Source organism: Dunckerocampus dactyliophorus, chromosome 3, assembly GCF_027744805.1.
Source record: "Dunckerocampus dactyliophorus isolate RoL2022-P2 chromosome 3, RoL_Ddac_1.1, whole genome shotgun sequence".
NCBI lineage: Eukaryota > Metazoa > Chordata > Actinopteri > Syngnathiformes > Syngnathidae > Dunckerocampus > Dunckerocampus dactyliophorus.
This window is the reverse complement of record NC_072821.1, coordinates 28,158,332-28,179,299: the sequence shown is the minus strand read 5'-3', so window position 1 is coordinate 28,179,299 and position 20,968 is coordinate 28,158,332. Positions and strand designations below refer to the sequence as shown.

General features: G+C 38.5%; 1 protein-coding gene across 1 annotated transcript; it reads left to right on the top strand.

Annotated features, from left to right (window-relative positions):
* The first annotated feature begins 1,136 nt into the window (after positions 1 to 1,136).
* Positions 1,137 to 20,912, top strand: pop4 (POP4 homolog, ribonuclease P/MRP subunit). Its single transcript, XM_054770872.1, has 7 exons — positions 1,137 to 1,270; positions 5,951 to 6,006; positions 8,049 to 8,275; positions 8,809 to 8,886; positions 11,197 to 11,258; positions 18,162 to 18,263; positions 19,518 to 20,912. Exons 1-7 carry the CDS (start codon positions 1,264 to 1,266, stop codon positions 19,652 to 19,654), a joined length of 669 nt encoding a protein of 222 aa, XP_054626847.1. The 5' UTR covers positions 1,137 to 1,263; the 3' UTR covers positions 19,655 to 20,912.
* The last annotated feature ends 56 nt before the right edge of the window (positions 20,913 to 20,968 follow it).

Genomic DNA, 20,968 nt, shown 5'->3' with positions numbered 1-20,968 from the left:
ACAAGCCCTGTAATTATCACGACATTTTTAGCGGAATTTTTTAGTAAAACTTGTTTTATTGTAGATTACTTCCATTAAATGACCAAACATACTGTAACTTAAGTATCAAGTAACAAAAAGACTTATACTTAAGTATAAAAGGTAAGAAGTACATGTAAAACTTGTTAAAGAGCAGCCAAGTATAAACTTTAAAGTATTTATGCTATTTAAGTATTTTACATGCTACATAACACACAAAACAGTGCATTCATTTACCCAGCCTCCTTAAATTAAGTCCTACCAGCCTTTCAGATAACCTGGTTGATTAATCCAAAAAATTACAGTCCAATAAAAATAAGAAGTTATAGATTAGAAGCACTTTGCTTCTAATCTATACTTTCGTTTTCCTTGTAAGATTTTTTTTATTGCAAGCTACAAACAGTGGTACAGAACTGTACATACACAAACCAAAAATGCAGTCTTATAAAACAATATTGGTGGAAACATGAACAAAAAGACAAAAAACAAGTGTAAAAATGTACGAGGGATAACTTGAAAACAAAAAATCTAAATGAAAACAACATATCACCTATGTTTTTTTTAATATGAATTGTTTTTATCATGTTCTCCAATGTATGAAAGGTTCTCATTGCCTTTCTGTTTTTAATTATCAACTTCAGTGACACATAATATTTTAGTTTAGAAGAAAACCCATAAATATTTGTTTTTTTTATTACATCACTCTGGATTTATGAATATGGAATTTGCCTATGATGCCGATGATCATTAGAAATGTAAATATTTTCTTCTGAAACTATGGTAAAATAGAAGTACAGGCCGGCCCGATCATAACAATTCGATCAACAATAACATTGGTACTAATATTAAAAGTTGTGCAGTTAAGTATGGTACATGTAAAAGTATAAAGTTACAGACAATATAAGACATTTATATGGACAAATAATTTTCAAGTGAACAGTCAAACTATTATTTGATTTTACTGAAATGTTACTATAATGCAATGTATATTTCCTGAAAATATTGCAATGCTGTTTTAATATTGATGCATTGTTTAGTATTAACATTAAACAGAAAATATTCCAAATACGCGCCATTGACGACAGAGGGCGACATTAGCTTTGAGCGAAGACATTCACGTCCAGTAGAAGAAGAGGAGATACCGAAGAAGAAGAAAACCACCTAGAAGAGCACGTAACAACATCTCTCGTGTGAAGTAATTAACGGGACTTTCTCGGAAAATCAACAACACATATCAGCGTAGACATGGATGGTGAGTAGAATTAACGCAGTCTTGTTTCAGTAAGTTGAAAGTGAGGGTAAGCAATGCAATGGCGCCTACGTATAATGGTGCGCATGCGTATATTGACCGCCAAACGCATGTTAGCGATACGATAACGCAGCAAACATGATACAGACTAAAATACAATAATGCGATACAGAGTATTGATGGGTTAGTGACGCCTCACTTACTAATGTCGACACCAAACACTTTAGAGCGCAATGCTCAGTGATGTGACATCTGTTGACTTTAAAAAATTTTGTAGGCTGCCTGGAGAGAGCACTGATATGTATTATATATCTGGATACACCATTGGTCAATGACTTCTGAAGCCACGCGGCCGCCATATTACCCCTCACAAGAAACACTTCTCGGACAATAACTTATGTGAGAACTTGTGAGTTGTTAAGTCTGTTGTTAGTTTGTTACCCACTCACACTAAATGCAAGGTTAGTCTCCAGACTAACCTCGCACAACAGGCGTGCTTGAGCTTAGTCATAAGGACTCGGGTATGATCATTTTTTAAAATTCTGTCTATCATACCATACCTGAGTCATAACATAACGGCTTTACATAGGAGGCCGTGGGGGAAATGTAAACAAACAACCGCCACTAGACTACTAAATAATTTGCGGTTGCTTGCAAATATAACCAAATACTTTTTTTTGTTTGTTTACCCGAATTTAAAATGAACCCCCATATGGAGACGATGTTTATAAATTATTACATATTATATTACATATTATTCCTGTGGTTTTTGTTAAAATATATTTCTATATCAGAAAAGAGGTTATTTCTATTTCGTAACACAAACAAAAAAAATCAGCAAAATGTTAAATGATTTTAAAACTTGTCCAAAGTCACTCTCTTTTATGATTCATATTTTGTACAGATGAGAGCATAGTGAATTGTATGAAAGTAAGAAAAAAAAAGTAAAGGATCATGACCATGGATTTTAGTGGAAAAAAAGGGATGGGAGATGCAGTTAAAATTAAAATCTCTTTCTAGAGGAGTAAAACTATGCATTGCTATAGGGGAGTGCTGAGCCAGGGTGCAGAGTAGAATTTTGTCCCAAAGGCAATGAGAATTGGAAGGGGAAAAGTACATTTAATATAGCCAAAAGATAGAGAATAACGTATCAAATCGTTTTTAAGGGACGAAGATTGCGTTACTTGAAGGAATGGGAGAATCTCCCCGCTTTTTAATTTAAAATATAGATCTTCTGCGAGCTTCTTTATCTGCTTTGTACACTATTACGCTGTGCGAATGTAGTCTGCTACGTACGAGATGTGAGTGGAAAGATGGCCTCTCTGTGGCTTCAGCGGCTTGCACGGGCGTGTGCGACGTATGGTGTATCCAGACTTATTAGTACAGATCTGTGCTTCCACTGTGGAACACATACATAAATGAGATGGACGCGGTGCTCCGTCGCAGAAGAAGAGTGGTATTACCGCGAGTGTGTTCATCACATACACATGAATGCACAAGCGATAGGGCGGGAGACAAATATAATGCAAAGCGTTTTGTGAGGTCTGATTTTTATTTTATTTTTTTTTTTTAGCAGCAATTTTTGTGATGCAAATGTATTACTATTTTGAATGCAGATTGTTTTCAGAAGCCAAACTCTTGACTTAAATGTCCCCAGCAACATAGCAGAACTACGTTCTTCATCACCAAAATCCGACCAGAACTGGACTTAGGAGACCAAGTGGGGGATAAGTCGCTGTTAATGGACTACACTGCTGATGGGGATGTCATACAACTTCATGTCAAAAAAATCAGAACTATCCCTTTAAGTCTTTCAAACTCATGAATCGGAGTTTCAGGACAAGATAAAAGGCATATATCAGGGGTCACCAACGTTTTTTGTTGCGAGAGCTACTTTTAGAAAATGAAAATGGCCACGAGCTACTCATTTTTGTAGAAATGATTTTCATACCTTATTTCAACCCAAACAAATAAAATATGCTTGTTTTACCAAAACATTTACCACAACTCACATTTTATGTTTTTTCAGAATACATTTCTTTCTAGTGTTCTCACATTAACTGGTAAACCTGAATGAAAAGCCGGCCTACGGGTGCCTCATTTGGTCGTGGGGGGCTACCTGGTGCCCGCGGGCACTGTGTTGGTGACCCCTGGTTAGAGGATATTAATTCACTTTGATATTTCTCTGCCGATTAAATGTAATTAAGATTGATCTGTTTTTTGTTTGTTTGTTTTTTTTTACCTGGAATTACTACATGTGGTGTTTGCATTGTCCTATTTTCAATATGGATGCCTTGATTGTAAATATAAAAGCAAATAAAATATGGATAATTTAGATATTGTAACAAAATCATGCTGAAGAAAATATAGAATTTCACAAATATGGAGTGGATGGTAGATTTGATACATTCCTGTCATCGATGATAGCGAGGTATTTCATGTGGTTAGTGTGTGGTGAAAATGAATACACAGTGTGCTGCTGCACTGCAGTGTGAGGCATATACATGATTGATTTCATATACACACTTGATTTTCTTCCCTGGAATTTTTGACTATGAAAAATGTAAATGGCTACTCTGTCGACTTTTAAAACAGATTTTCACAGCCTAACTTATGATATATACTGCTCAACAAAATTAAAGGAACACTTCAAAAACACATCAGATCTAAACTGGGGGAAAAATGATCTTGAATATCTTTCCTGATAATAAGTAGGTGATGTATTAGTAACAAAATGATGCCACATCATTTGATAGAAATGAAAATGATCACCCTATAGAGGGGGGAAATCAAAGACACCCCAAAAATTAAAGTGAAAAAATGATGCAGCACACTGGTCCATTTTGCTAAAATGTCATTGTAGCAACTCAAAATGATTCTCAGTAGTTTGTGTGGCCCCCACGTGCTTGTACGCATGCCTGACAACGTCGGGGCATGCTCCTAATGAGACTACGGATGGTGTCCTGGGGGATCTCCTCCCAGATCTGGACCAGGGCATCACTGCGGTACCTGGACGCATGGAGGAGATTCCAGGAGGCAGGTAGTTACTCCAGGAGAGCTGGACAGGGCCGTAGAAGGCCCTTCAGCCCTCAGCAGGATTGGTATCTGCTCCTTTGTGTAAGGAGGAACAGGATGAGCACTGCCAGAGCCCTACAAAATGACCTCCAGCAGGCCACTGGTATGAATGTTTCTGACCAAACAGTCAGAAACAGGCTCCATGAGGGTGGCCTGAGGGCCCGACGTCCTGTAGTGGGCCCTGTGCTCACTGCCCAGCACCGTAGAGCTTGATTGGCATTTGCCATAGACCACCAGAATTGGCAACTACACCACTGGTGCCCTGTGCTCTTCCCTGATGAGAGCAAGTTCAACCTGAGCACATGCGACAGACGTGAAAGGGTCTGGAGATGCCGTGGAGAACGTTATGCTGCCTGCAACATCATCCAGCATGACCGGTTTGGTGGTGGGTCAGTCATGGTCTGGGGAGGCATATCCCTGGAAGGACGCACAGACCTCTACAGGTTAGATAATGGCACCCTGACTGCTATTAGGTACCGGGATGAAATCCTTGGACCCATTGTCAGAACCTGCGCTGGTGCAGTGGGACCTGGTTTCCTCCTGGTCCACGTCAATGCCCGACCTCATGTGGCTAATGTATGCAGGTAGTTCCTAGAGGATGAAGGAACTCATACCATTGACTGGCCCCCACGTTCACCCGACCTAAACCCAATAGAACACCTCTGGGACATTATGTTTAGGTCCATCCGGCGCCGCCAGGTTGCTCCTCAGACTGTCCAGGACCTCATTGATGCCCTGGTCCAGATCTGGGAGGAGGTCCCCCAGGACACCATCCGTAGTCTCATTAGGAGCATGCCCCGACGTTGTCAGGCATGCGAACAAGCACGTGGGGGCCACACAAACTATTGAGAATCATTTTGAGTTGCTACAATGACATTTTAGCCAAATGGACCAGTGTGCTGCATCATTTTTTCACTTTCATTTTTGGGGTGTCTTTGATTTCCCCCCTCTATAGGGTGATCATTTTCATTTCTATCAAATGATGTGGCATCATTTTGTTACTAATACATCACCCACTTATTATCAGGAAAGATATTCAAGATCATTTTCCCCCCCAGTTTAGATCTGATGTGTTTTCGAAGTGTTCCTTTAATTTTTTTGAGCAGTATATTTTGTAGTACGGTTGTACTTGCCAAGGTCCGTGGGTCAATCACAGCTTTTTTCTTGACTCAGTGTTAAAGCAACAGGGACCAAAGGCACTATTTTCCGGTATAAAATCTGCTCTAACATCTTTTAATATTTGGGGCAGAGCACTGATTTGGGTATCAAATTAAAGTTCAAGTCATGCTTTATCAGATAGAATTAATCACAGACTTGATTTTACGTATTACAAAATTATGTAACATTGCTATCAAGTATGTACATTTGCTTTTACTAATAATAGGCTGTATTAATTCATATATTTTTGAAAAAACGTGATGTAGTGGAGCTGCAAAATTCGAAACCAAACGTTGCGTTGCGACTACTTACAGTGTACTACATTTTGCCATACTTCTCAGTGTGAACTCGCTTATGCACTCAACAGATTTAAGTAGGCAAGTGCACAGGTTGAGAGACAGTTCACAGCTGTGTTGTAAAATTGCCATTCACACCACATCTCTCCAACAGAAGTTGCTGTGCACAAGACGATTCCTCCTGACTTGGTGAGAGTTCTTGGTGTTAAGGTGAGCAGATCACATCCTTGGCATTATTTGTTGTGAAACCAATAAATATAAATTTATACGATTTTGATGTCATTGAAAAGTTGAATTGGAACAGCAGGTTGCAGTAGCGAGTAGAGGCTGGGCAAAGGCCATGGTTACTTTCATATACAGTGTTCCCTTTGCTCTGTTGCGGTTCACCTTTTGCAGGTTCGCTGTTTCGCTGAATTTTTTTGGTGCTTTTAGTAAAGAAGCCACAAAACATTCCACAGTTTTATAAACTTTTAAAAGTTTTAATCTTTTTTAAAATTTTACCTGTTCCAACACAAATCAACTATCAGAAGTGCAGAGTGCGTGTGTAGGCCTCCTTGGAAATAGAATCATTTCAACACTCAACTCTGTGGGCCTTTTTTAGTCCTTTCCGAATTTCTGTAAAACTAAAACAAAGCGTAGTCAACTTTAACATAGAAAAAGGCCATAAGAGTTCACATATCCGCAAAGCAGTGCTGTTTGGTCAATATTATTTACATCACGTGACTCATCACAGGCATTTCAATATGCTTGCACTTAATGAATGCCATCAATTTGCCTACTGGAGATATTTGTTGCCATTCTATTGGTCCTGTCCCTGACGGTCTTTGCAGAGAGAGGCTTTGGTTTCATTTTCAGAAGAATTTCCTGTTTATTTTTGAATTTGGTGAATAGATGTTCTGATATTTTTATCAACAATTGTTTCATGAATTCACCATCTGTGAATGGCTCAACGTCCTTAAGATCTCAACAACACTCACAGCTATAGTTGAGTTTGGAGCGTTCATCTTCATCCGCTTCTTCAGAGCAGAGCTGCTTTGAAGAAGCTTTTTTTTGCTTAAATATGCTTATTTTTGACTAATACTAAGCCATAGTCAACCACCACACAGCAATCATGTATATTTAATGAATGTTAGAAAAACAGCGATAGAGTGAGGGAGCGATGTTCGAACCACGATGTAATGAGTTATAACTGTAATTCTGAAATCATTCTCTTACACCCATCTGCACTTTGGTACTTTTTCATAAAGAACTGAGTGTTTGCTTTAAAAATGTCTTTCAATGTTACATGCTTTTGTTGTTTGCTAATTTCTCGTCACATATCAAGCACATGGATAAGCCGGGGTCATTGGCAGTGAAAACCATTCCGAATTAAACTCTCTTAGGGCTGCAGCTATCGAATATTTTATTAATTGAGGATCTTAGTGAAAAATCTTTCGATGAATCGAGCAATCGGGAAAAAACATTTTTGCTTGGTTAAAAAGCGATTATAAATACACAAGAGAAAGTAAAACACTTCACTAAATAATGAACGACCGATTGGTTACATTTTTTAGATAATCAACCGTTTTATTTCTTAAGTTCACATTGTGCAAAGGAACAAACTGTATTTTCTTGGGTCTGATGGACTACATGATGGTGCTTTTGTAGATGAGTTATCCATCCTAGACTAACTATTTACTGGAAAAAGAGTGAAATAATAGTTACTTTACGAAGACTAAATTACATACTACATTATGTCGATGGCTGTGCATTTATAAATCCTAAACTTAAACAGGCTTACTAGAAACAAGGGGTTGTTTTACATCAAAAATAATAATTTGTTGACAAATATAACACCATGAAGTATTTACAATTTTCACCTTTGGAACTGAACTATGTGTGTGCGTTGGCATGAGTTACCTTCTGCATGCTACACTCCTCCACGCTCTCTTACTCCTTCCTTCCTGTCGTGTGATTTTTTTCCATCTACGATTGCTGCTGAGCTCTTACCAAGTGCACTTCTGCCACCTTGAGGCCGTTTTTATGACTTAAAATTGCTCTGAAAGTGACACGCATTAGTGGAGAGTTATGTCATCACCTCCCCTTTGACTCTCGCGCAAAAAACGTATAAATTGCTCTTGGTTGTTGGGATCGGGCATTTGGGGTTGTAATAACTTATACAAATACATCTTTGGTACTGAATGAGTTAATCAAAAATTCATTGATTAATTGTTGCAGCTCTATTCTATTATCTTCTTTATCTCTTTTTCTAGTCTCAAATTCGCTACAAAGCTGAGTCCTTCACCCAAGCATTCCTGAAGAACAGCATTGAGCTACATCCACGTCATGATGTAAAAAATATGTTGTGTCACAAGGCAGTGCTCTTGCATTACTCCCGACCAAAGAAAAGCAAGAAAGTTATGAATAAGAGAGCCAAAGGATTAAATGCTCGGCAAAAGAGGGCACTGAAGATCTTCCATATAAAGCCTGAACACCAGAGGTCAGTTGTGGAGCAAATTCTGTGTTCACGCTTGTCATGTTTGCTCTGATTAAAACACTTTAAAAGTGTTTGTTCCGCTATTGTGCTTCATTTGGTCAAGTTTCAATGCCATTCGCTAAACCCTGATGTGCACCAAAGAAAGTGAAGACCTCTTGGAGGGGAGGGTGTCGACTTGCAATTGAACCCCGGTGCAGTGTGGCGCACTCCAGCTCAAATGGGACCAGAGTTCAAAGCAAAAAACCCAGCAGACTCTAAAAGCTGTTCAAGCAACATGTGACTTTATATAGAACTTTTTACAGCACAGTCTTGTCTACGATGACAGAAATGCCACTGTGAATGCTAAAGGAACCATACACAATGTGCACGCCATGTATCTTCTTTATATTTGTTTTGGTCAGAGTTTTGAACTGCAAGTATGGACACAGACTAGGTATGATGGTAAAACAGTATCACACTGCATTTCTGCCAACATGTTGCTTAACATTCATCCAATTTGTTTCCCAGTGACACCGATTTTGTCGTTATCTCTGCAGATATGAGCTTTTCCTGCCTCTGCATGACCTCTGGAGACAGTATATAATTGACCTTTGTGGTGGATTAAATCCAACAAGGTAAATGACCTATTGGGGCTTTTAAGGTGCAGTGGTATGAAAAAGTGTTTGCCTCCATCCTGATCTTTTTATTTTTTTGTCACACTTAAATGTCTCAGATCATCAAACAAATTTAAATACAGTAGACGCCTCTACAACGTAAATAATCCGTTCCGAGAGCGTTTACGTTATAGGGTTTTTACGTTATACGAAGCGTAAAATACATGTAAATAGCCTAATTCATTCCAAGATCTTCCCAAACTCACCCCTTTGGCCCTTCAAAATATTCAAAGTCCACCAAATATGGTGGGAAAATATAAGAAAACTTTAGCATAAACATAGTAGATATCCCTACAAAATACCCCACAACAACATCCAAAGAACTGCTGGCCTCACTTGCCTTAGTTAAGGTCAGTGTTCATGACTCCACCATAAGAAAGATACTGGGCAAGAACGGTCTGCATCGCTGAGTTCCAAGACAAAAACCACTGCTGAACTAAAAGAAAGTTAAGACTTGTCTCAATTTTGCCATAAAACATCTTGATGATCCCCAAGACCTTTGGGAAAATACTCTGTGGTCTGAGGAGACAAAAGTTGAACTTTTTGGAAGGTGTGTCCCATTACATCTGCCGTAAAAGTAAAGCTTGTCCACCGAAAAATCCCTAAGGAGAATTTCTGGCTATCTGTTTGTGACCTCAAGCTGAAACCAACTTGGGTTCAGCAGCAGGACAAAAAAGTGTAGTTTTCCTTTTAAATGTTCATTTATCCTTTAATTCATCATTTATATGTATTTGGAGTTGCTTTATGCATGTATTAATTGTAAAACTATAAAACGTGTTTTGTGTTAACATTTTTGTGACGTATCTGTAAGTTAGCAAAGAACTATAGAGTCAAGCGCTGATGACAATGTAGACAAATCGAACTGACTTCCGCTTCGTGTTTCCATGTATTAGCAAGCTAATAGGATGCTAACGAGGATGTTTTGTGATAAAAATACATTCAGAAAAGTTGTAGCGTATTAATAACATGACAAGACGCCTGCCATATTGTACGATGTGTATGCAGTGTAAATGTATACAAATCAAGGAAAAATTTTGGTGCATATTTTGTGCATTAAACGAAAAACATGCTAACTGAGGTTTCACTGTAAATTTAAAAGAAGGATACGATCATTGGGGGGAGATATCAGGACATTGTTAGGAGTAGACAATATGTGACGGTGCAAACCACCTCCTTTGTTGAGAGGGGGCCTATCTAGTTTCTTACCAAAGAAGCGACCTCAACGCTATTGAACATTTGTGGACTGTGTTTAGGTCGGGTCCACGACAGGAAACCAACCCATTGAAATAAACTCTACCAATGCTGTCAATGAGAGTCAGTGGTCAAATATCCAGCTAGAATTATGCCAGGAAATTGTTGATGGCTACAGGAAGCAACTGGTTGAGGTCAGTCTTGCTAAGTGACATTAACCAAATATCCATCGGGGTGTGTGTATATATTTCAGTCTGTATGCATAATTTTGACTCTGTGTAAATGAGAGAATATTCAAAACTAATCCAACCTTGTCCATCCAATTCTTGTTTTTTAAAAATCATGAAAGATTCTTAATCATGTGTATAATCATTCCATCCTAGAAAAGCAGATCAAATAACTTATTGATGGACCAAAATTAGTATGAAATTAATGCACATTTATAATTTTCTGGCCACATCTATAACAACACAGTGGTTAAAAGTATTTGATCCCCTGCTATTCTGTAAGCAGGGGTGTCCAAAGTTTTTCCATTGAGGGCCACATATTGAAAAATGAAAGGATGCAAGGCCCACTGTGATATAGTAAAGCAAATGTAAGAAGTTATATACTGTATATATTTCTGTTATATATATTTCCGTATATATTATAACAGTCCATTTTTATACTAAGAATATTTTAAGGGACAGATAAAAAAAAAAACCCTGAAATAATAACATTATTTGCGGGCACAGAAAAAACCCTGAAATAATAACATTATTTGCGGGCACAGCAGGATCTCAATCCATTACAGCCAAGTGTCTTACTAATGCTTTTCTTGCTGACTGTGACTTTCTGTGACAGGTTATCCACATAACAGAGTTGAGGAGTACTTGTCTAAAACCTAACCAAACTTTAATGTTTTTTTTTCCTGGCTATTTATTGACATTTTGTCTGGCACTGTTATAATAAACCTACCATTAAACACTTGTTCAAATCTTTGGAAGGGGGAAACTTGACCAATAAAATCAGACCAAATACTTATCACACCGCATAACAAAGTTGCATTGCATTCAGTCAACAAGTGTGTTGCTCTTGCAGTAATCCACTGTCTGTGCAGCAGAAGCTTTTGAAGGCAGACTTCCACGGTGCCATCATGACAGGTAAATCACCACTTACATTCAATCACTTTTACTTTAACTACTTTTTTGCCATTTTTGTTATTTATTTAACACCAATTCACAACAGAAATTGTCTCAATGTGTTTTACATATGGAGCAAGGTGAGAACCATGCTCCTTGTGCGTAAGAAAACCAACTGAACCCCACAGGAGCATGTATTGTGTTATTATAGTTATATGCATTATATTATGAGCAGAGTAGGAGGGGGTCAGAGCTTGTCTTGGGAAATTGTGACCTTGAATAGGCCGAGGGGGGAGGCTGAAATGCAGATTAAGTCGATCGTTTGGGTTAGTGCAAGTTGCCGCATACCAATAGACCCGGCTACTCTATTTGTCCATTCTGGTCTCTCAACCGATCCATCTGCCTTTGCAGAGCCGAAAGCTTCCCCCAAGATGTTTTCCTTGTTGTGACTCACAGTCCGAGTGCTAACAACATTACACACCATATCAGTCATGACAGTTGGGTGCGTTGAACCGCTGCTTCCGTCTTACAAATTCTGCGATTCACCAGGGCAGTGCATAATCCAAACAGCACCAGACCTGTTATGGTGCCGAATAGGTAGATGTCTTTGATGTCCTCCACGGAAAGGAGAATAGTCGGGCACATGACCTTCCACTTCCCCCAACTGTCAACACTTACCCGGTGGTGACCGTTCCGCCAGGGCAGACAGGTTCCCCCGAACCCAAGCTTTTTGTCAAGAAGATCTTGTCAATTGTGTGGAGAGACCAGTCGATCAATTCCATGATTTAGATTTGGAAAGCAGTGCAGACAGAGGTTCTTAAAAAATATGAGACCGGACTAAAACAAGACATAGAAACAAAGCAGGGAAGATAAGGGAGAGGAGAGGAGAGGGGAAAGATGCGACTGCCTTCGTTTGAGAGCCAGCAGAGAGAGCTGCTGGTGGTTGACTATAGCCTATTATGAGTAAAAAAAATATTGAAAGACAAGCTATATGTTGTATTCTGGTCACTAGGCATCAGTAATGTTATGAGACATGACGTTAGATTACATTACCTTTCACACTGCATGGAGACTGGCTATTGAGCCAAAAGAGCTGAGCCAACATGCCATGGCTGAGCTCGAGTGGGGAAAAAAGGTTCCACTCACATTCCGTGTGGAAGTGGTATGTTTTTTGCTTCTTTGTTCTTCGTCCCCACTCTGTTTGAAACACATTTTTAAGTTTAGAATACGTAAATTGGAGAGGCTAACTAGTTACCTCGGTAGCTTACTATGCTAGTGGCAGCCATCTTTTGTCCCTGCAGTGATCCCGTGCAATGTGATGTAAACCAAGAATAATAGAGTGTAAAAATGACTATAGGGTGTTACTTCATGTCTACATGGCTCTAATGATGTTAAAAGCCATATTTAGAAAGTCATAGACAGGTTTCCTCTGCTCCAACTACGAAAATATTCAATTTAGTAATACTGAATCCTACTTTGCAAGAATTCACTTATTACAATCGGGTCTGGAACCAATTAACCACGATTTAGTTTAGTTTAGTTTATTAAGGACAGTGTGCAGTTTCATTAAAAAGATGTCTGCACCAGATTTCATAGCTAATCATAGCTAATTTCCATCTGCAGTCCTCACATCATAAAATACAATAAAGTACAATACAAATACAAGAAACTACATATAAACGATAAAGGAAGGATTATTGTCATCACCTTTACACTTATTATCCTTTGTTTACGCCACATTGCTCATCTGTAATGCGCAGGCTACGGGATCACTGCAGGACACAAGAGGTCTGGCCATGGCTTTAAATACTGTATTAGCAAGCTAGTGCACTAACTAGTTATTTACTGTATTGTAACATAAGAAAGAGTTTAAAACTGAGTTGGAAGAAAACAAAAGCCTTACTACTTCCACACTGAATTGGAGGATAACTTTTCACTGTTATCATGTCGGACATGCCATGGCTGACTCCATGCAGTGTAACAGTAATCTAATGTCATGTCTCAATAATGGAACATTACTGACGCCCAGTGGCCAGAATACTACATATAACTTTGTATTTCAATATTTTTGACTAATAATAGGCCCTAGTCAACCACGAAACAGCGATCATTTATTAATTAATCTTTGAAAAGCCGCAATCGAGCAAGGGAGCGATAATCGAACTCGATACACTAGGTCCCCAACTTACGAACATCTGACTTGCGAACATTCGCGGATACGAACACAAGCCGACTGGTCTATATTTTATTTTATTTTGCCTTGTAGTCGCTCCATCAGTATCTATACTGCTACATGCTTGACCAGTAGAGGGCACTGTGACACTGCTAATGGGACCAACAGACACTGGGGAGAGAAAGCTAAATTGTAGCTGTATGATATAACCCGGACAGAGCGTGTGATTAAAGTTTATGAAGAGTTAATAGGCCTGCTTAATTCTACACCACCCACACTACCTCTTTTAGAAGAGTTTAACGACGACGACCATTTGTCCTTTTTCAATAACTCCTCCTCCTCCACCACCACAACGACGTATGCTCGACCACTCCTCTTGAAAGGTAAACAACATTTATCATTACGTATTATTATATCATTTTTATTATTATTGTTTTTTTCATTAATTATTGTCGTTTAATATTACTATTGGATCCAAACTCATATTTACATACATACACATATACTGCATATGTATACACGTACATGTAGTACCTATATCATTGGTAATATTACCTTTTCCCCGACTTAAGAACAATTCGACTTAAGAACGGTCATCTGGAACCAATTGTGTTCGTTAGTTGGAGACCGAGTGTGTTGCCAGGGAGGACTGTAGTTTGATATATAAACTTTGTGTGTTTCGCCTGCATAACAGTGAAAGTGAACGGATGTTCCAGAGTCACAAGTGATTGGCGAAAATGTTAACGTTTGTTTTGGATCAACATTTGCAATGAATGTTGCTAGCTTCAGCTAGCTCCAGAACCCTCCCCATCTCTGTTCGGTATGCCTCACACCTCACAAATGCATCTGAAGTGTAAAATATAGGGCTGTCAAAAATAGTGCATTAACAGCGATAACTAATTTATTTCAATAATTATGTCAAAATTCTTAGCATCATTAACGCATGCGCATCATGTCAAGCCACATCTTGCTGTTATGACAGCAGACAGAACCAAAATAGCATCCCCCCCAGAGTCTTGATAGTATTTTAAAACTTTATTCTGACCTGAACACACCAACAACAGTGCAGTGCCAACACCATATACTGTATATACTGTATACAGTATATACACTCCTGATCAAAATCTTAAGACCAGTTGAAAAATTGCTCGAATTTGCATTTTGCACATTTGGATCTTAATGAGGTTTTAAGTAAAGCTACAATATGCAAAAACAAGAAGGGGGAGAGAGACAAAAAGCATTTTGAAAAAGTAATTAATTGAAAACAACAAACTGAAGCTGTTTATCAGCTGATCAAAAGTTTAAGACCATCGCTCAAAAAATAACAAAAAACTCTCCAAACCAGAACAAAAAATGTTCTCAGTAGGACTCAGTAATGAGTAGCTCCACCGTTCTTGTTCATCACCTCAAAAATTGGTTTGGGCATGCTTGATGTGAGTGTTTCCAGGAGGCTAGTGGGAACATTGCTCCAAGTGGTGAAGATGGCCTCACGAAGGGCATCAACTGTCTGGAACTGATGGCCATTTTTATGAACTTCGCTTGCCATCCATCCCCAAATGTTCTCTATGGGATTTAAATGAGGGGAACATGCAGGATGGTCCAAAAGAGTGATGTTATTCTCCCTGAAGAAGTCCTTGGTCAAGCGAGCATTGTGAACTGCAGCGTTGTCCTGTTGAAAAACCCAGCTGTTACCACACAGACGAGGGCCCATGAGGGATGCCCGCTGCAACATCTGCACGTAAGCAGCTGCCGTTTGACGATCCTGCATCACTTGAAGCTCCGGTGTTCCACTGAATGAAAAAGCACCCCAGACCATGATGGACCCCCCTCCACTGTGTCGGGTAGAAAACACCTCAGGTGGGATCTCCTTGTCATGCCAGTAACAGTGGAAGCCATCTGGACCGTCAAAGTTACATTTTTTCTCATCAGAGAATACATTTTTTTTCTACTTTCAATGTCCCATGTTTGATGCTCCCTGACAAAGTCTAAACGGGCAGTTTTGTGGCGTTGAAGGAGACGAGGTCTTTGAATTCGTTTTTTGTTTGTTTTTTTTTTAAACCCTTTACTCGCAGATGCCGTCTGCAGCCGGCACCAGTAAGGGCCTTAATGTGGGTGTAAGACCGCCCTGTGTCTTGATGGACAGCCAATTGGATCCTCCGGCTCAGCGCAGGTGTGATTTTTTGGGGGGGGGGCATGGGTCTTCCACTTGACTTTTTTGTTCCATAATGCTCAGGATCTTTCAAAAAATGTAATGACTGTCTTACTGCGCCCAACCTCAGCAGCAATGGCACGCTGCGAGAGGCCTTGCTTATGCAGCTCGACAATTTGACCACGTTCAAAAAGAGAAAGCTTCTTAGCTTTGGCCATCAGGAGGGCATGACAGAGTGAATGCCTGACAGAAAATGAACATTTTAAGCAGATTTTGTTTTTTATAGCCTGTGGTCTTGAACTTTTGATCAGCTGATAAACTATTTCAGTTTAATTGTTGTTTTCAATAAATTACTTTTTCAAAGTGCTTTTTGTCTCACTCCCCCTTCTTGCTTTTGCATATTGTAGCTCTACTTAAAACCTCATTAAGATCCAAATGTGCAAAATGCAAATTGCGTGTGTGTGTGTATATGTACTGTATGTACGGTATGTATGTACCTATATATGTACACAACAATTAAACTGAAATAGGCTGTTTATCACCTGATGGGAGGTAGGAGTCCAGAACTCAAGGCCTGAAAATTAGTATAATAGGTCCCCTTTAAATGTTTTGTTCATGTGACGCTGTTAATGCATACAAATATACAGTAAGTGGGTGATGTATTAGGAACAAAATGATGCCACATCATTTGATAGAAATGAAAATGATCACCCTATAGAGGGGGGAAATCAAAGACACCCCAAAAATGAAAGTGAAAAAATGATGCAGCACACTGGTCCATTTTGCTAAAATGTCGTTGTAGCAACTCAAAATGATTCTCAGTAGTTTGTGTGGCCCCCACGTGCTTGTACGCATGCCTGACAACGTCGGGGCATGCTCCTAATGAGAATACGGATGGTGTCCTGGGGGATCCCTAAAGTTGTAATTTATAATTTTTGGAAAATTAGGCTGCGGAAAAAGTAATGTTACGAGGATAAAGTCAAAATATTTTGGGAATAAAGTCATTACGACAAGAACATTTACAAGAAGAAAATAGCTGGAAAATACATTTTAAAAAAACTCCATCAGAAATAAAAATAAAATGGCTGTAATTTTACAAGAATAAAGTTGAAATATTCTGAGAAAAAAAGTCGTATTTTAATGAGAATAAACTCATAACATGACGAAAAATCATGTCATTTTAGTAACACAAAGTGGAAATATTTTTAAAAAAATATATATTTTAATGTCGTAATATTAAGATTAAAAAAATTGCAAACAAAAAAGAAAATTAGATTGGGGATGAAAAATGATAATATGGCAATGATGGGGTACATACTAACTTTTTCAAGTGTCACAGAACAACTTTACTCTCTTGTTGCCATTATACTGATTATGTCTTGTCATCTAAACACTACATGTTTTCATGAACATAAACACACAGTGTGTCCAGCCTTATGGTGGTGATGCTATCACAGGGGTCTCCTACCTCCCCAGATGATTTTGAGTTGTTTACTTAAGGCTCAAAGAATATTGTTTCAACTCTTAGCAGTTTTTTATTATAACTGTTGAATTCAGACTTCATGGCGTTATATAATGACAAATGAGCACAAAATAGCATAAAGACGATGGGCACACTGTTTGAGTGGAGATCTGCTTGGTGTATACTGTAAAGTCGTGTACAATTTAAATATTGCAGTCATGGAGCTCTCATAGTGCTGAAAGTTGGAGAACTCTGCAACCTGGACACTGAATTTATTCTGTAAATTTTCTTATCTTGAGCTAAAAAAATAATTGTTTATTTCCCATGTGGTCATATTATTCCAAAACATCAAATTCACATTCAAATTCAGGTTTGTGTCAAACAGTACAAAAATTGTTTAAAGTCTAAATAAAGGCAAAAAAAAACCCAATCTGCCCAAATGTTGATTTTTTTAATTTATTTTTTAATACCTATTTGCCAGGGGCCCTTGGCATTGTCTAACGGTGTCCCTGACCAATAAATTGAAAAATGTACAGTTAATCCATGTGATCGGTATGTGTATCGGCTGATCTCACTCATGGATGATCGGAATTGGCAGCATAAAACCCTGATTGGAGAATCCCTAGAATAAAGTCATATTACAAGAAGAAAATTTGCCAAGATTATTTAAGAAGAATGTTCAAATGTTTGTAAAATTTAAAATATATACATATAAAAATGTAAAAAAAAAAAAAAAAAAAAAAAAAAGCAAAATTAATACTAATACTGTTACCTAACCTAGCTGAGATGTAGTTAAAAATAATAAATAAATATATGTATATGTGTGTATATGTAGTGTATATAACTTTGTAGCATATCTACATGTGTTGGTTTACAAAATATCAAAGGGCCCATGCATCCTTTCGTTTTTCAGTATGTGGCCCTCGCTGGAAACATTTTGGACACCTCTGATCTTCACACACAGTCTTTGACTGATATTTACAGTACAAACTAAGTCATGCGACAAATAGGATTTCTATGAATTTAAGGCGTGTGTCAGAGAGATCTAGCACAATGTCCAACAAATATAAAAAAGACATTCTGGGTAAGTTCTTTAGTTTTACTTTCTTTACTTTATGTCATCACTTTGCTTTTCCACAGTGGCTCGCTCCAAATGTCCATCATATGTGGGGACCACAGGAATTGTCATCCAGGAGTTCAAACACGTGTTCAAAATCATTACCAAACAGGATCAAATGAAAGGTAATTACATATTTCTTTTTCTTTTTTATTTAGGTTCAGTTTACTGTAGATCGAACAGCTGATTGGATTACATTGTTTGTGGTTGCATTAGGAGTTTTTTGCTATTCGGAAATCTTAACCGAAGCATATTCAAACATGTATGGATTTTTCGTACTTGTCATTCATTTTTGCCCCCAAATAAGCTTGTATGGAGAGATGCGATTTGCATTTTGTTGCATTTTGCTAGTTTTAATTTCAAGGAGTTCAGTCTTTAAAGCCTGGATTAGGCTCCTGGATCCAGGCGCCAGCGTATGCTATGCCGGCTCGTTCCTTCCCTGAAAATCCTCTTGCTCAGCGTGGCGTGCACCTCATAATAGTCTAACTTTGCACTGCACCGAAACAGACCGTAAAGTCTGTGATTGAGCCGCTTTTTCCCCCCATTACATTACATCACAGCTGTTTGCAGGTCTTATATTCTGAGACCTCAAATAACGCTGTAATTGAGACGCCCATAAAAATGTCTATTTTTGACAATCAAATTTTGGCTATGCTGCTATGTCTTGTCAATTATCAAGGTATCAACCCAAATGCCTAACTCACTCATGGTGCAACCAAACATAACACAACTGCACCACACAGGACTTTGCACCAATCGAAATAAGAGCTTAAACACACAAAACAATACTGGCATGTGTAACCCGCAAAGCATGTTGGGTAACTTCCTGTTGAAAGTGTGCGCCTGGCCTTCCCAGCATGCCTTGCGGGTTGTAAATTAGTAGTATTAGTTTAGAAAGACAAAAAATGCAATCTGGTCTGCACTCAAAACGGCTAAAAAGGTCAGTGTGCAGTCATGGACGCACGTCTTAAATGGCTTTTTTTCAGATTATAGCTAATATATTGGGTAATATGAGTGTATAGGTGACTATAGGTGTGTTATTTTATGTCTAGAGGGCTCCAATAATGGTAAAAATTGTATTTGGAAAGTCAAACAGGTTTTCTGTGCTCTACCTACAAAAATATTCAATTTATTAATATTGAATCCTTCTTGGCGGAAATTCACTCGTCATGTCTGGAAACAATTATTGCGATAAACGAGGGATTGCTGAATTTGTTTTTAGGCAATGCCCAAATATTTTGGTCCCACTGTAAATTAATTGTATTTCATATGAGACAAAGCACACATTCAAAGAGCAACATGCATTTCTTGTTTGTATTTATTTGGGTAGCAGGAAGTCTAACAGGTTCTCTCGTTTCTTTTCATGGGTCCTGTGGCAGTAATACCCAAGAGGAACAGCGTATTTGAAGTGGAGATCAATGGTTTTATCTCTTCCATCTATGGAAACAGGTTTGCGCATCGAGCCAGTGAACGCTCAGCCAAGAAGTTCAAAGGCAGTGGAAGTATTGACTTGTGATAGCAGACAATGTGGGGTGCTTCAGGGAATTGTCCTGCTGCACGTCTAATTCCCAATCAAAATTTCACTGCTGTCACACTCTGTTTCTACCAGGGGTGTCAAACCATTGAGGGCCGCATCAGCGTTTTGGTTGCCCTGAGGGCGCCACTTGTCGCTATGAAACAATATCAATGTATTTAGTATTCATTTTTGGCATTTTTACTAACAAATTGATAGATAGGTAGTTATCAAATCATGCACCAAAGGGGGAAAACACAACAAATACATACTCAACTGTAGTTGGCGGTTTTGAAAAGGTTTTGGTGACAAAAACATTTTTGCATAGAAAGTTTAAACCTGTTGTAAAAAAAATTGTGCCAAAATGAGAAGAACTAATTTACCAAGAAAAATAAATCAGTGAGTCCGTTGCACATTTGGGATCCACGGCACCTGTGGTTTAGATCATTGATTGATTACAAGTTTGATTGATTACAAGTTGCAGGCCAAAAGTCGTGAGTTATTGATACGCCCCTAAAAATGTCTATTTTTGACATACGGCTCGCTCCTCCCCGTCCAAACCCTCCTGCTATCTTGACGTTGACGTTCTCCTCCAAGTGACTGTTATATGGAATTATTTGATTAGATTCAGCTCCAGAACCCTCCACTTCTCTCTTCAATTGCCATTGTTCACTCGCACCACAATCCAGGTTAAATCCTTAAATATGCCTCACACATTTCACGTATAAAATATACAGCTCCTGACCACTAACACACCAGCTCCTTCCGTTTGGTGGATTTATTAAGCTGTGCAGCGTCTTGAGAGTCACAGCACACCACTATGGTGCATTCAAGGACATTATCGGCGAAGCATAAAGACATAAACACACAACTTGAGGATTTTTTAACAGTGGTACATGTATGCTGTACGTTTTACGTATCGTATTACTTACGGTGAATGAGAAAAAATTTTCAGGGGCAAAAGCAGAATGAATTGTAATAAAACAAACAGACGTGTTTGAAGTGCCGGACTCTGGATGAAAGAACTAATGGTAAAAATGTCAAACAAGATTACTGGCATCAAAAGAAGGATGCTTGACAGAGTCGAGGCGTTAACGGTACGGTTTGGTAGTGTATACCTGCGTTTTAAGGTGACGGGTCATTGTGGGTGCAGTAAGGGAACAAAATGTAAAACATGAAACTGCTTAGCTTGAATTATTTTTACAAGAACATAAACTGCCAACTGCTAGCAGGTTATATGCCAATAAATACAATTCTCTAACCTTGCATTGCTCATTTTTTAATACCTTCATAATACTACTCCCTTTGGATTGTTGA